This window comes from Dendropsophus ebraccatus, chromosome 6 (assembly GCF_027789765.1).
Source record: "Dendropsophus ebraccatus isolate aDenEbr1 chromosome 6, aDenEbr1.pat, whole genome shotgun sequence".
NCBI lineage: Eukaryota > Metazoa > Chordata > Amphibia > Anura > Hylidae > Dendropsophus > Dendropsophus ebraccatus.
This window is the reverse complement of record NC_091459.1, coordinates 79,138,847-79,156,282: the sequence shown is the minus strand read 5'-3', so window position 1 is coordinate 79,156,282 and position 17,436 is coordinate 79,138,847. Positions and strand designations below refer to the sequence as shown.

At 39.3% G+C, this 17,436-nt stretch overlaps 1 protein-coding gene across 1 annotated transcript in view; it reads right to left on the bottom strand.

Annotated features, from left to right (window-relative positions):
- Window positions 1-3,196: 3,196 nt before the first annotated feature.
- Window positions 3,197-17,436, bottom strand: part of LOC138794893 (transient receptor potential cation channel subfamily V member 5-like) — a 70,098-nt gene continuing 55,858 nt past the window's right edge. Inside the window, exons 9-16 of the mRNA XM_069973823.1 lie at window positions 16,589-16,795; window positions 16,386-16,472; window positions 16,213-16,289; window positions 13,334-13,499; window positions 9,743-9,809; window positions 8,334-8,599; window positions 6,151-6,260; window positions 3,197-3,597 (exon numbers count right to left, since the gene is read on the bottom strand). Coding sequence (XP_069829924.1) covers window positions 3,447-3,597; window positions 6,151-6,260; window positions 8,334-8,599; window positions 9,743-9,809; window positions 13,334-13,499; window positions 16,213-16,289; window positions 16,386-16,472; window positions 16,589-16,795 — 1,131 coding nt within the window. The 3' untranslated portion in view covers window positions 3,197-3,446. The remainder of the gene's footprint in view (window positions 3,598-6,150; window positions 6,261-8,333; window positions 8,600-9,742; window positions 9,810-13,333; window positions 13,500-16,212; window positions 16,290-16,385; window positions 16,473-16,588; window positions 16,796-17,436) is intronic.

Below are 17,436 nucleotides of genomic sequence, written 5' to 3'. Positions count from 1 at the left end.
AAGGTTCCCAAAACCTCTGAGGCTCAAACTAAGTGAGATTCAAATTAAAGAGTATTTGTCATTTTAAAAAGTTTTTTTTTTTTAATAAAATGGCATGGTTTTGTTAGAGTAACCCTTCAGAGTGCTGATAAAGTGATTTTTAGTGATCTCGCTGCTGTCATTGAGCTACTGTAGCTGCACTGCTATTTATCATTCATACCATTTCAGGAGTAGTACCAAAGCTTAACTGTTTGCCAGTACTTCACAAGCGGGTATGTCCTCCCTCACCTCTCTATCCAGTAACAACACAGCATAGTGTGCACAAGCAGGGAAGGGGGGCCACAGAATGGCCCTGCAACCCCAATGTCACATACTCCTCTCTGTTTTGCCATGATATAGTGCTGGAGAAAGTAACTGAACAGGTTGGTACAATGCTAGGCTGATAATTTACACACAAGCCTAAAGGACAGAAATAGCTGCACATCGCAACCATGGTTGACACAAAAGCTTGTTCAGCTACATTAAAAACCAACATCAAATTAGTATATAATTTGATCAAACCATATTGCCTCATGTACCACATGCAGGTCTGTGCCGGTCAACAAACGCAAAGCGTGCACAAGCAGGGAAGGGTGCCCACAGAATGGCCCTGCAACCACAGTGTCACAGGACCAAACCCCAAGGGCCCCCCCGAACCCTGCATTTCTGTCCTTTAGGCTTGTGCATATTTTATTCATTTTGTCCCTTTTTTCATTATGGCTAGCACTCCTCCTTTGTAAGACCCATGTGATCCAAATTAGCAGGAAGCACCCGTGTACATTTGGTAAGTACCTCCTTTTTTCTCCCATTCTACCTGCAGGAGCAATGGTGAGAGGTAATAGCTTGTTCACACTTGTGTTGCTTGGTGGCCGCTTTCTCCACCAGCGGTGCCTGCGAGGTTCCTTGGGGTTTGGTCCTATGACATTGGGGTTGCAAGGCCATTCCGTGGCCCCTCTTCCCTGCTTGTGAATTCTTTGCTAGGTTTGCGTTTGCTGACCGGCACAGTGTTGTTTGGTTAGGGACTCGTGTATCAAAAGACCTGCACATGGTACATGAGGCAATATGGTTTGATGAAATTATATACTAACTTCTGATGTTGGTTTTTAATGTAGGTGAACAAGCTTTCATGTAAACCATGGGTGCCATGTGCAGCAATTTCTGTCCTTTAGGCTTGTGATAATTTACACAGTACAGTACTATGGATGATATGTGGAAAGAGGGCTTACTAATGTTATGGGTTTGCAAGATGATATTGTCAGTAAAAATAAAGGGAAAAAAAACCCAGCAGCCTCACAGCATCAATATCAATTAATAGACATCAGCCTTTCCCTAAAAATATACAGCAGTGAGAACATAACCTACAGCATACCTTTCATTATAATTCATAACCCAATTGGCATGCAGTTGCTTGTACCTCCTGTCGTTGAGGTAACTTTGGATAGGACCATGCCAGGTTGGTTATGCGCACAAGCCCTATTGAATCAGAATTAGGATTTAAGGAACTATAATGTCAGGCACACTTTTTTTGTGGGGGGTCTGATGAGATCACATTACAGCACATTGAAAATACAGCAGTAGCAACAAGATGTTTATGGGTGATCAGAGAAAGAAGCATTGATTTACCTTTGAGGAACAGTGTGGATCATCTTCAGCAGGCAGATTTTCTCACAGATAGCAGGAACACAGCCCATGCTCTCTGGAGTGTTCTCTCCCTCTCCTACACAGAAAAGATGGTAATGTCACCCCCCATCCTACTCTGTTCTGTTACTAGAGACACATTTCCCCTGACAACAGGCAGTGCACAGCAGATTGCAAAGAAATAAGCCCTAATTATTAAGCCCTAGTGGCCAAGACTTTACAGCTGTTTCCTTGGTTAAGAAGTCAATTTTGGTAAATGAAGTACTTTACAAATATGTTAGGAACTACACTGGCTACGAAACAACAGTGCCCACCTAAAGTCGATATAGGTCCCCCCTGGTGGCGAGGAACTTTTGGCCAAGAAGTAACAAGCAGAAACAAAGGAGTGTGAATAGAGTCTCTTGAGGTAAACTGTATTTATAAGGAATGTCTGAGATGGATTACACTCTTACATTCAAAAGACCGATGATTATACACCATTGGCAAACACAAATTTATTTTAGAAAAATAGTTTACGTACAAGGAAGGAGACAAAATTCAATTATTAATCTGCAAACCTTCAATTGTTTATAACTTTGGAAGGAATTACACATTGGAAAGAGCATATAATTATTCATTACCAAAAAACATCCTAAATGTACATGATATTGATAGATTATACATCTCATATATAATAAAAATACTATTTTTTTCTAAATATAATAGACATTCAGACATAATGTAATAGCTTACATCTATGTTCTTTCTACTTTCTTTTTCCTGGAATACTTTTTCTGTTGGCAATTTTTACAATGTAATAAAATGCTAAACAGAAGTTGTCATTGTGAGGGCCACGCTCCATTAAAACAGAATGTGAGTGTGTCCAGTTTTTATTCCATTGTATATTTTGTTATCATTCCACAGAAATATGTAATTCCAAATAATTAAATCTACGCACACATTATGAATGCTTTAACTTGCAGTTGATTTTGAATGTATATAATTTACAATGATTAGCAAATATTTCCTTTTTAGATGTTGAAATCAACAGACAGCCTAATGGTAACAGCCCAAGGCTACATTCACACGCCCGTAGATGTGTTATCCGTCACTGCCCGCAATGCATGCGCCCACATACGAACGTGTGTCCATAGTCTGTTCGCAAGTCTATGGATGTGTTAATTTAGCCTAGGGCTGGGTTCACACTACGTATATTGCAGTCAGTATTGTGGTCCTCATATTGCAACCAAAACCAGGAGTGGATTAAAAACACAGAAAGGCTCTGTTCACACAATGTTGAAATCGAGTGGATGGGCGCCATATAACAATTAATAACTGCCATTATTTCAATATAACAGCCGTTGTTTTAAAATAACAGCAAATATTTGCAATTAAATGGCGGCCATCCACACAATTTCAACATTGTGTGAACAGAGCCTTTCTGTGTTTTCAATCCACTCCTGGTTTTGGTTGCAATATGAGGACCACAATACTGACTGAAATATACGTAGTGTGAACCCAGCCTAAGAGTGCAAGGCAGCTAAGAAACTCTGTACTGCTATAGAGCCTCTTGTTCCTTGATCACATTCTAAGTATAAGGGGTATAACTGTTAATATTGGTCAAAATAAGCTAGATTGGCTTGATTGTGAATGGGGGTATACACTTTAGATCAGTTAAAAAAAAATAAACTTTTGGCCCCAATTTTCTTTTTTTACACATTATAGTACTGGTACACTGAACTTAGGCAACATGCCCCATTGTGTTTATACATATCAAGACTGAGAACAACTTGTCATTGTAGCTAAGTGGTTTATAGTACAGTTATTTCGGATGTATCGTTCATGCTGATAATGAGTGAAATATTTCTTCTAATCTTGTCCCAGCATATCATAGATTTCTTACAAAGCACCATTGGGTGTTTCATTTTTTCAGACATATTCTCATTTAATATTTCTTCAACCCTAAAAGAAGAATAATAGCATAAGAGAGAAGATTGTGTCAATAATTTGTATTTGCATTTTTGTTTTGAGTGCTGAACACCATAAAAATGCAGTGAAAACACAGTGTGAACCTAGCCTTTAATATGGGCAATAGGAGAATTAAGTACATGTAAGAAGTGATACATAAAGACTGAAGAATGAAGGAGAAACTATGTATCAGACATATCCCCATGTTAGGGTTGCATTGTAATAATTCTTGAGGCTGGGTTCACACTACGTATATTTCAGTCAGTATTGTGGTCCTCATATTGCAACCAAAACCAGGAGTGGATTAAAACACACAGAAAGGATCTGTTCACACAATGTTGAAATTGAGTGGATGGCCGCCATATAACAGTAAATAACTGCCATTATTTCAATACAACAGCCGTTGTTTTACAATAACACAAATATTTGCCATTAAATGGCGGCCATCCACTCAATTTCAACATTGTGTGAACAGATCCTTTCTGTGTTTTTAATCCACTCCTTGTTTTGGTTGCAATATGAGGACCACAATACGGACTGAAATATACGTAGTGTGAACCCAGCCTTAAAGGAGAAGTCCAGCGAAAATTTTTATTAAAGTATTATATTGCCCCCCAAAAGTTATACAAATCACCAATATACACTTATTACAGGAAATGCTTATAAAGAGCTTTTTTCCCTGCACTTACTACTGCATCAAAGGCTTCACTTCCTGGATAAAATGGAGATGTCACGACCCGACTCCCAGAGCTGTGCGGCTGTGGCTGCTGGAGAGGATGATGGCAGGGGGTGCTCAGTGTCCCCCCAGTGCTCTGTGTCCCTCAGTGTCCCCCTGCCATCATCCTCTCCAGCAGCCACAGCCCGCACAGCTCTGGTAGTCGGGTCGTGACATCACCATGTTATCCAGAAAGTGAAGCCTTGATGCAGTAGTAAGTGCAGGGAAAAAAGCACTTTATAAGCATTTCCTGTAATAAGTGTATATTGGTGATTTGTATAACTTTTGGGGGGGAAATACAATACATTAATAAAAAAATTTGCCGGACTTCTCCTTTAATATGAAAACTTTAATAAAATGAGAATTATAAAAGAAATAGCAGCAATTTAAAAGGGTTGTTCTGAGATTAAGTATTATATTTATTTATCTGTTAAGTCATATTAATGCGTAACAACAAGGGAGGATCATACACTAAGGGGGACATTTACTAAGAAGTCAAATTTGTGTGACTATTCGTATAAGGATTGAAGTATATTTTTTTCGAATATCTTGCGACTGATTTATCAAAAAGTAAAAAGTTGCAAAAAAGGCACAAAAATTGAGCAAGCATATTCACTTGGTACTGACCAGACATAAGTCTGCACCTGTTTGTGCGACTTTTTAAAAAGTCGCAAATGATAAATTAGTCCCTAATCCCGAATTATTTGAACTTTGGTTGAATACTCAAAACAGGCAGATTAAAATAAAGTCATCTAAAAAGTATTTGCCTGTCGAATACTGGTTAATATACTGTATAGAACTTAGACCAAAAATAGGTAAAAATCCATTTATTTCCCTAAAGATAGGCCCAAAGCCCTTGATAAATTTCCATCAAAGTGTGAAGAGAAAAAAAAAGCTCTCACAACATATTGTAGAGATTGTAGAAGCAACATTTTAATAAAGACCTTTGGTATAACACGATAATAAGTGTAAGCAAAAAATAAGAAAAATGCTACTCTCATACTACATCTGAACAAAGCCTTAAAATGTACAATGCTTAAAATATGGTGATCAGGTGGAAAACTTGGTGCCAGTGAAGTATGAGCAGCAGGGCAAGCCGTAGACATTGATCTTTATGTACGTAAATTAGCTGTCTATAGAGTGAGCTGCATGCATATACGTATAGAAAACACAGGTCACTGAGGCTATGTTCACACACAGTATCTATCAGTCTTTTTGGTAATTATTTTTCAACCAAAATGAAGAGTGGACTGGTGTAAAGTAAAATTGGCTCAGTTTCCCCTGGCAACCAATCAGATTCCACCTTTCATTTTCCAAAGAATTTGTGAGAAAAGAAAAGTGGAATCTGATTGGTTGCTAGTAGAGATGACCGAATTTACCGAAGTTCGGGTTCGTATGAACCTGAACTATCGGCTTCTGATTCCCGCTGTCTGCAGCCTCCGTAATCAGGTGGATACAGCGTAAGGACCGCCTGGAAAACTGGGATACAGGCTATGCCAATGTCTGTATCCCAGTTTTCCAGGCGGTCCTTACGCTGTATCCACTCTGTTTACGGAGGCTGCAGACATCGGGAATCAGAAGCCAACAGTTCAGGTTCATACGAACCCGAACTTTGGAAAATTCGCTCATCTCTAGTTGCTAGGGGTAACTGAGCCAGTTCTACTTTACACCAGTTTGATAAATCTCCCCCATAGTGATTTAAATTATACTTACCAAGGTGAATTTAGGAAGAGTCATTTACATTTAGAAATTGCTTGCTAAAAGTTTTTAACTATATTTCAAATCACAGTAAATATTATGGAAATCGGAAAAATTTAAACAAAAATGCTCACCCAATGTACCACTTATTATCATCTAATCCCAATGAGCTCCCAGGTATTCCAGTCCTTACTTTCAGAAATCTTGGAACGTGGCGTTCTATCAGCAGAATGGTTGCAGCAACCTAAAATATGAAATGATTAAAAATTGTAAAATTTGTGGGATTTCTAAATTACACCCTCTGTGCAAATCAGAGAGACATTTCAGTATCACCTCAGAAGAATTCTGCAGAAGTCAAATTTTCCAGTAAAACCGGAAATTTTGGTAATGTAACCCTTATTTCTGACTAGCATGAAAGCAACTTTAAATAAAAATTTTTGGCCTAAAAGGCTTCTTTCAACTTCCACAGTAAGAAACAAAACAGGCCCCTTTGCTGCCACCAACATTTGTGTTGGGAACTGCCAGGCTCTGATCAAGAACTGCTGCATATCACTACACACAGCAGGGTCCCGTTCTTCCCATGTACTGTATATTCTTATAAACAGTAGCCACTGTAGGGGGGGGGGGTCTGTTGGCTGCCCAAAATGATCGCTGTGTGTGGCAGCCTCTCTACAGCAAGCGGTGATTGCAATCACACCTCGTGCTGCTAGTGGTTCTGTAGAGGTTGCAGGTTCGCGGCAGCAGAGGGGGACCTTTTTAAAAAAAAAAACATAGTTTTAATAGAAAAAAATATAACTGTGTGAAAGCAATGTATTGGCTAAAAAATAAAAAAAACTTTATTCTTGTGTCTCCAAAGTGACCCTTTAAAGTGTTATGAAATAAGAATGTAACACTGTGTTTTCATAGTGTTATTACTGTATGTTCCAGCTATACCTCAGCAACCTGTCAAAAAAAAGGGATGCTGATGTATACCGTAGCACACTTTAGCGGCTTCATTCATTTCATTGACTGAATGTAGCTGATGATCATATACAGTGGTACCTTGGTTTAAGAGTAACTTGGATTGAGAGCGTTTTGCAAGAAGAGCTCAGTTTTTCAAAATTGTGACTTGGTGTAAGAGCATTGCTTTGATTTAAGAGCTCCCTGTACTGAGTGGGAGTGCGAGTGGGGAGGGGTATGGTCTGCATAGTGGGGTCTACAGCCCTGTACTATGACCCAGGAAGTCTCCCTCACCTTCCAAATCATAGCATATCCACTTCAGGCTGGGGAATGCATCATGGGACAGGACTGTGGAGGTAATCTCTTCATAGCTGTCACCCCTCTCTCCACGAACAGAGTGCGCTGTATTTATGTGCCCACATCAGCCCCGCTCATTCCCTGTAGTCTCTGTCCGCCGTTGTGTTTCCCATCCTCTCCATTACTATACAGTAACTTATTATATGACATATTTAGTTGTTTCTAAATGTTTGTTTCATTTGTTTTACATGTTATTCAGAATAAAAAGAATCATTATTTTTGGGGTGTGGAACCATTTTTCTGCATTTCTATGATTTCTTATGGGAAAATTTGCTTGGTGTAAGAGTGGATTTGGATTACAAGCACGGTCCTGGAACAAATTATGCTCGTAATCCAAGGCACCACAGTATATTTATTTTTCTGTACTGAACAACGCAGCAGGCCCATATAATGAGTGCTGCAAAATGACGTGTACATGAGGGTGGTGGACGAAAAGTAGGGTTGTGCAAACTTCAAGTACGTTCAGGTTAGTCAAAACCCAAAGTCTCTGCATTTGATTATTGGTGGATAAAAAATTTGGGTGCAGCATAAGGCTGCCTGGAACACATGAATGCAGCCATAGGAAGGCCCACAAGACACTGAAGGAAACCTCAAATTTTGGCTTCATTTATATATCCCCCACAGCACATTTTACACAGGACCACCGAAGCCAATGTACTTCAGGCTGAGCCAAGACTAAGGGCCAGAAGGATCTGAAATGCATTAAATTTTAAAGGTGTTGAACTAATGGTGATAAATCTGCAGTATTTCTGATAAGCATATGAGCATGGCTTTTACTTTGTACTATTACACTATAAGACCGCGTTTCATATTAACGGCCGTAGTTGCATAAACAGAAATAAATTTTGCAAATAACAGCCATTGTTTGCGCAACTACGGCCATTAGTATTAAATACAGCTGTGTTTTTTACAAAACATAGTGTGAACATAGCCTAAGTCTTAAGGAGAAAATGTTTTTAGATATGATTCAGTGACTATTGAGGTTGAAGAATGAGCGACCAGAAATCAGGAGTACATATACCTGTATTTTCCATAATTCTTCTCTTTCTTGTGCTATTCTCCAGTACGTGTTTTCCATCATTGCAATGAGCATGTTTAGCAATAGAAAGTAGACAAAAACCATGTACCCTGAGTATGCAATATATAACAGAGGGTAAGATGTGTCTGTAGGAATTTGCAAGTCAGTCAATCCCATCATCATTTCAATGGCATGATACAACATCATAGAAAAGTCATTGAGAAGAGGCTTAGACTCAGGTTCTATTGTCTGGTATATAATATAAAATGCTGTGGAGTAAACAAAATTACAACAAGCCTATGGTTATTTATCTACATGATATAGATCTTGTGTGTATGAATGAGAGGGCAGTTTACAAATTCCAGATTTTAGAACTAATATATGATAATATAATATATATGTTCAGAATGCCAAATCAATGTAATGTTTTTGATGACCATGAAAAAAAAAAATCTAACAACACTCTGTACTGTTCATAGAAGCTTGCGCTTTCATATCCATTAATGTGTTTGCATTAATCAGTAGTACATGATAAAAAAATATGTAATTTATTATGCACAGGCAAAGTGAAATGTTAATGATCAGACAGCTCCTTAGTAACCATAAAATCTGGCTTTGGCTGTATTAGATGTATATCCGATCCATCCTCCTTAAATAAGAGACCCCAACTAATCTCCCCCACCCTGAAAGTAAGGCACCCCCTGAAAGTAAGGCCGCCCACCCTTCTCCCTCCTCCCGTGCAGTTTAGCCTTCCGTCTCCCTCCCATGCCGCTCAGCCCTCCATCTCTCTCCCGTGCCTCTCACCCCTCCTCTCCCTCCTGTGCCGCTCAGTCCTCCTCTCCCACCCGTGCCGCTCACCCCTCCGTCTCCCTCACGGGTTGCTCCCGAGAAATAAGACATTCCCCGAAAATAAGACAGAGAGCCTCTTTGGAAACAAAAAATTGATATATGGTGCTGTCTTATTTTCGGGGAAACATGGTATGTGAGGTCTAGAATATAAGAGCTACTTAGTAGAGGTAAATTAAGTGAATTTCTGTAGTCTAACGTTCAGTGATCAAAAATATTTTTTGATCTCTAAGGACAAAAATAACATGAACACCCCCCCTCCCCCCATTCTGGGTCTAGAATACTCCCATAAATTAGATTTAATAATCTAGAAAAACATCTAGCATCACACATCTCATATCTACCAGTTCAGCATGTGTTTGACAATCAGGTGTCAATGGTGTGTTAAGATTTAAATGTGGAAAATTACTTCCCGATATCTGTATCAGATTATATAGGCCACTGTATAGATATTTAACCTTATAGTTTTTCTGTTATACTTTCTCTTTACTCTGTCATAAGTGAAATAATAAAGTAAATACCAAGCTTTTGCATTGAAATAATGTATAAAGCCAGTCATCCCTTACCTGAGCTAAATCCGATTATAATAATGAACACTAAGCAAAACCAACACAGAAGATCCACAAAGATTATCTGTGAGGAAAAAAAGATGTAAAACTTTAAGATTGTGCCAGAAAACTTCAGTGCAGAACAAACACCCTTTCACAACTGGATTAGCCTTAGTAGTTGACTAAGAAAAAAAATAAGTTTTAGGGCTTTAAACTGTAAGGAGATTTACTGATATGGAGGGAAGACTTGTCTATTTCCTAAGTCAATTGTTCAGGAGATGTAAAATGTTACATCCTCATGAATGTTCAGCAGATTATTTTACTTTATAGAGCAGCTATTTTCTTACCATTGACACAGCTCAGACTCTTCCTGTGGCCCTGATCCATTCTTGCCTTGACTACTGTAACTTCCTACTAATCAGTCTTCCTTTTTCTAAGCTCTCCCCTCTCCAGTCTATCCTGAATGCAGCAGCCAGACTCCTATTCCTCTCCAGCCATTACACTGACATCTCCCCTCTGTGCCAGTCACTGCGCTGGTTACTCATTAAAGGGGTAGTGCGGCGCTAAACAATTATTCACAAAATAACACACATTACAAAGTTATACAACTTTGTAATGTATGTTATGTATGTGAATGGCCCCCTTCCCCATGTTTCCCCCCACCCACACTAGACCCATAAGTGTGGTGCATAATACTCACCTCATCTCGTGTCGCGTCATAACTGTGCTCAGCCGCAATTGGCTGAGCACAGTTATGCTCAGCCAATCGTGGCTGAGCTGCTGATGACGCGGCAGAGGGGGGCCGGCATGAGGGATGGATAGAGCAGTTTGGCCGGCCTCCCGAAGACGACGTCATTGTCCAAAGATGGCGGACGGGAGTAGACACGAGATGCGGTAAGTATTATGCACCACACTTCTGGGTCTAGCTTGGGTGGGGGGAAACACGGGGAAGGGGGCCATTCACATACATAACATACATTACAAAGTTGTATAACTTTGTAATGTGTGTTATTTTGTGAATAATTGTTTAGCGCCGCACTACCTTTAAGTCCAGAATTCAGTTCAAGCTCCTCACCCTCACCCATAAATCTCTCTACAGTTCTGCCCTCCATACATCTCCTCTCTCACCTCCACCTATCATCTTACCCGTGCTCTACATTTTGCTAGTGATCTTACACTAACATCTTCCAAAATCAGAACTACTCCCTCCAGTCTCCAAAACTCAGACCTCAGACTCATACCCAACACTTACAGCTTCAAGCGGGCTCTAAAAACTCCTCTTCAGGCATACTTATAACATCCCCTAAACTTCCTTCCCCTTCTGCTGTCCCCTCACATTCTACTCTATATCTCCGATGGTTCCAAGTACTTTTTACGTTCTACCTGTACTCAGACATTGGCATGTGACTGCTCAGCCAACACTCATAGGCACTTTCTGATTCTATGTACAATGGCTGGACCATCGGCAAATAAAGCACTTGTTGCCTCATGTCACCCACAGTCCTCCTAGTCTGTATATTCTTGCGAGCAGGCCTCTTACTCCCTTTGTATTTATATTTATTGTAATCATTTAATTTTGCAATACGTAAATGTAACCCCTGTATTGTGTGTAAAAAAAAGTGCTGCAGAATCTGATGGTGCTATTCGAATAAATTATTATTATTATTATTTATAAATTATTATTTGTGGTCTTAGTAGTTGGTCTACTAAATTGGGGTAGAAAGTTAAAATTATAGACACTTATTTTGGAAGCTAAGGATATCTGGTTTTGCTCATTTAATCACATCCATCCTATGGAGGTCTCAAGAACACACAAATACTTTTCTACTTTCACCATCTTGTGTGTGTATGATTACCTAAGTTGTGTTACTTAGTTCATACCAAACTGCACTCTAACTCAATAAATACTGTACAGTACAGTAAACTGGTCTGGTTTTATCAAAATTAGGGGTTATCCAGGATTAGAGAAACACCCTTTTCCCTAGATTGTGTGTGGTATTGCTGCAAATGAAGGAGTTTTCCAGGATTAGAAAAACATGGTTGCTTTCTTCTAAAAACAGCACTACTTCTGTCTCCAGTTTGGGTTTGATTTTGCAACTTAGAAGGAAGAAAGTGTATCTTGCCACTTATTGTACTTTTTATTGTGTCCAGATCTATTTATTCTTGTATCTTAGAATAATGTAAAACAAATGCAAGTTAATCCCTTTACCTTATGTACCTGTAGTTAAATCCCAAGGCTTGTAAGGCGGTTTAGTGCACTGGGGGAAGGACTACTGCCTCCAGTGCACTGATCTGGCATCTTCTGCTGATACTCATTAGAAGGGGAGGCAGCCAGGGGCAGTTTGGGGGGTATAAGTCCACTGGGGGTATAAGTCCACCAAACCGCCTCACTATCCTTTGATTTAACTACTAACTGCACAGAAATGGCACAGAAGATGAAGAAAAAAGACATACTTTCATCCTCTGCGCCCCATGAGCTATAGGGACATATCAGCAAGTAAGATTTGTCTTGTAGAGAGACTCATAACCTTCCTATACATGTGATTACCATTTGATTACCGATGGCTTCAGAAATTGGATGCAGCTCTAAGGAGTCCTGGAAAACATGGAGCCACTAGGAATTAAATGCTGCATGGCATGCTTGGGTTCGGACAGACCTGAGCATTCCTCAAGATTTGTGCATCTTTAATCTATCTATCTATTTATCTACCTGTATTCACATTGTTAAGGAATTGGGTCAATCTAAGCTAAGCTGACTTTCTTCATGGGACCTTTAGCAGGGTTCCATATATGTTACTCTTAACAGTATGTTAACTCATCCATTCACACCTTGCATATGCAAATTCTTTTTGTTTCCAACATTTTTTTTTATAACAGTGAGCAAATTATACCAATGATCATTGTAACAAACAAAAACTTTTACTAAAAAGAAGCCAAACTGTCTAAAGACAAGATTAGTAAAATATAAAGACCTAATGCCCTTATTTACTAGTGTGAACTGAGGTGCTAAGATGCTTCTACACATTTTGGCCATGTTCACACATGGCAAATCAGTGGCCGCACTGTGACGAGGCCGTGTTACAGAACGTCTGCTGTCTGAGATGTTCAACCCGACATGTATTGCAGTATCGGCCAGGTTAACATCACTTCTTTTGAATTGGAATATGGGCACATTCGGGTGTGCCTGCACTCCAATTAGCCATAGCATATAATGTAAAGTACAGCCGGAGCCATACCTCACATTGTCTGCACAGTCTATTTTGTGCGGCTGCTGTTCAACGAATAGTGGCCACAGAAAATATATGTGAGTTTTCTTTGCAGCCGAATGGAATCCCGTCCGGAGTGTATACAGTGTGTATACATTCCTCCCAATTCCATAGAGGTTGATGCGGTCAGCCGTTGTGATTAAACAATGGCCGTTTTTGCAAACTTGCAACAACTGTTATTTAATAAAAAAATACATTGTGTGAATGTGGCCTTCATGTGTATTGTATAAAGACTATGTAGATTGTACAATCTTGAACCTTTTCTCATGGTTTATTTGCAGGAAAACTACAGTGACATTCGTTCCTTTCTGCTCTGTGTGTATTACATATGCAGGCTTCTAACCTTCTGAATCATTATGGAAAATTGGCCCAGCATTTTAAATCCTCTGGCAAAGTAGATTGAATTGCACCATCCAATTATTAGAGCCAGAGAAAGTGGAATCGCTTCTCCCTCATGTCCTAAAAGTCTCAATATTGCTGCAGAGAAAATTAACAGCGAATATCCCACCCTGTGGAAAAACACCATCTTAGTTAGTGGACTGGTAGATGACTCTGCAAGAATCACACAGCACAATATACAGCAATTGACAGAAGATTGATGTATTTGATGCATTCTTAATTGTTCACTACATGTTGCAATATCAGTATTGCTGCGTAAATTAATCAAAATCGATAGAAATAAATGAATCTAATAGACAAAGGCCTAAAGACCTGCGTGTTACCAGAGCAACCCCTAGGCTGCCTATTCAAAAGATAGTCTGTCAGTCTGGAGACTATTAAGCCCTGCTGATGGTAACTTGCCACAATGACAATGTGCTAGACAGCTTGTCATTCTGACATATTTATAGGCAAAAAGATTTGCGTTCCTTTGGAATAACATAATAATCAAATGGATTGTGGATGCTGGCAGAGACTGTGCTCTTTATTGGGGTTAATAGTTTCAATCCTATTGAAAGACAAAGGAGTTGTGTGAATTTCCATTTCATTGCTGTGAATGTGAAGAGTAGAAAGGGTAAGTCTGGGCATATGGAAGATGATACATACTGCTTGCTTTGCTTGAAACAACAAGATGCTCCTTGATGATCAGAGTAAAATGTTTCTTTTATATGTAAAGCTGGCACCACAGCAAGCTATGCAGAAAACGCTCTAAATAGTTGGCACAGCAAAACAACATTGCAACGCTGTTCACAGAGAAAAGCTACTACTCAGGGCCATTATTGGGAAAGAAGAGAGGGACCACTGCTGTGCCACCTCTCAAAAGACGGTTTCACCTTCATCTAATAACTTGCCAAAGCAGCAATACTGTAGTATATGTATAACAGTACTCCACCCAGTGCAACCTACTCTTCACACAAACCAACGTTATATAGGCCACTTCAACTAGAACTATGAAGAGTTGCATGAACTATCATGGCCCCTTTGCTTCCATCTTTCGTCAGCCACATATTTTACATGGTGAGATATTTTTAGCAAGTCAGAACAAAGTGTTCAGTTAAGGAATGATGATTTGCCTGTCAGCTTACCACTGGGTGATACTGGCCTGTTCAGCCACTAAGCCAATAACAATATTGTGTATTAGGGCCCTATTCCACCGGACAATTGAGATTGTTAATCGTTAACGATTATGCAAATGATAAAACGACCGCTATTGCGAAAGACCTGAAAACGTTCACTCATTTCCATGGAACGATAATCGTTACTTATGATCGTAATTGCGATTGTTTCTTCTTCGCTATTTATTCGCTATTGCGTTCGTATCTATTGCGAACGACCAAACGACGTCTTATTCAATGCGAACGATTTGCGAACGTTTTGCGAACGAGCAACGATAAAAATAGGTCCAGGTCCTATAAAGCGATCAACGATTTCTCGTTTGGTCGTTAATTGTTAACTGCATTTCAACCGAACGATTATCGGTTCGATTCGAACGATTTAATGATAATCTGAACTATAATCGTCTGGTGGAATAGGGCCCTTAGGGTTCTAGTTACCCCTTTACTGTACACATGAAGATAGACAATTTTTACTGACTAACCTCTCCCTCTGGCTTCCACTAGTATACTGACTTTATAGAACTGGAACACATAAGCCACATGGCCACTAACAAAGTAGTCAAATCTTTCCCCTTCTGCTGGTCACGCACTAACCCACCCAGAATATCACACAGCACACAGAACTTTAGCTATATTGCTGAATTAAAAAAAAAAAGTAAAAGTCTAAAGCAAGCTTTAACTGAAAAGAGACTGAAACAAAACTAGATACCAAATCCCTACATCATTTACTTGAATGGTGTAACAGATTGGTAGGGTGCTGACAGATCCTCTGCAGATATATGTGGGTACAGGTGGCATGGAATGTTGAACAAATAATAGCGAACAAGTGATGGAAAATCACAGTAATCAAATTGTAGACTCTCAATAGGAAGGTGTCAGTACTTCTACATTGCAACTCAGCAAACTTAGAAGTGTCCTCATAAAGAGGCCAGCATCTCCATAGTTCAGTCACATAGGCAGTGACATGCTATACATACCACCACTCAAGCCCCCCTTGTCATAGCAGCAGTGCAGCTAATTCATCATCAATGAAATGCACACCAGCACTACTCAACACATTGCCACATATTAAAGGGGTTATACCTCTAAAAATAGATTATTGTAGGTATATAGAAAACATTAAAAAAGCTATGCTTACCTCTCCATGCTCCCCCAGCGTCCCCAGTTCCCCACTGAATGCTGCCACTTCCACTCCTAACATGGACTCGTCTTAGTGGTGACAGCCTGCTCAGCCAATCACTGACTGAGACAGAACGTCACACCGAGTGATTGGTTGAGAGGGCTGTTACCACTGACACGAGTCGCTCATGCAAATGGAGGTAGGAGGATTCAGCAAGGACATAGAGACGCAGTTGGAGGACACCAGGGGAAAGAGCGCGAGGAGGTAGACATAGCTTTTTATCATTTTATATTCACCTGCACCAATCTATATATAGTTTTCCCTAGCTGGACAACCCCTTTTAAGGCCAAACCCTCTCCATACTTTACAGGCCATCTCACAATTTTCATTCCCCTGCTGGATGAAGCCAATGCCATGTGACTGACCAGGTCCTGACTGAAGGTATGGCTTTGGCGACTTCACTTATGCCATGAAAACTATTGATGTAATGCACTTTTCCTAAAATGTCTTTCATTTGTCATGAATATTGGGTAGTCTGTGTTACCGTACATTAATAAGGAGAAAGGGCCACCAGTTGATGCATTTCCAATGTATTTTTTGAGACCTACTTTGATAAGCAAAGGGATCTAGAAAAAAGCAAAACATAAAATTATGCTTCATAGGACTTTGGAATGAAGTTGCTATATATAGCCAATTAAAAAAAAAAAAAGTTAGAAGTATACCTCACTGACAAGAATCAAGATTGCTCCAAACAGTGTAATTATCTCCCCCGCCAGCCTCACAAAGTCTTGTGTACTCTCATAGGATTCCTTAAAGACCATAAAACAGATTATGTTATATGGAAAGGCATTTATTCTATTCAGTAGTTTGGCTTCTAATGTAATAATTTGTGATGATTAGTTTAACAAAATTCTTAACAACTTACACAAAGAGCCTTTTGTTTCATCACAGTTATATTATCCCCCTCTCCAGGTGGCAAGGGCTTTAAAGGTCGGAAGAGACTGACGGTAGTGAATATCATCATGTATGCGAGGTAGCTGAGCATCCAAACAAGAAAACTCTTATACCCAAATGACTTCCATTTCTGACTTAACAGTTCTTTGACTGGAGTAACATCCACAAGTTTACGTACCTAAAGAAAATATAAAGAAAGGAATGTGAAGCTATTGTACAATATATTAGTTTCACCCTATAGTAGATTTTGGGCATTATAAAGCTCAACTCAAAAAATCTTATGCACATACTAGCAAAAACATTTCAATGAGCAGCCTATGAAAAAGAAACTTTGTCTGCCTGTAATGATATACTCCACATTCCATGTCCAATTCTTGTGACCTTCTACGCTCTTGGTCAGGAATGGCACACATACTAAAGAAATGGCACAATTTGCATAACTGCACTTTTTTTTATTCCAGCAGTTATAAATCTCTCGCAATGAGTTGTAAATCTTGAACTCATCAAATGGAAATAATGATCAGGTGTCCGCTAATGTAACAAGGTTACAGGAAATTAGGCAGAAAAGTCAGACTGTCTATGGGCTGTGGACTGCAGCGTACTTTCCTCCAACTGCACTTTCCTCTAACTATGAACTAGTTAATTGCATATTTTTGAAGTAATATTAAAATTCATATTTAATTCATTTGGATATCATTAGCATGCCTTTTAGCTTGGAATAATTGATGACACAAACTGTTTTACTTCAATTTAAAAAAATAAATATTTATGATGCGCGTTTATGTTCGCTCTGCGCCTTTTGAGAATTTGGGATCCTTT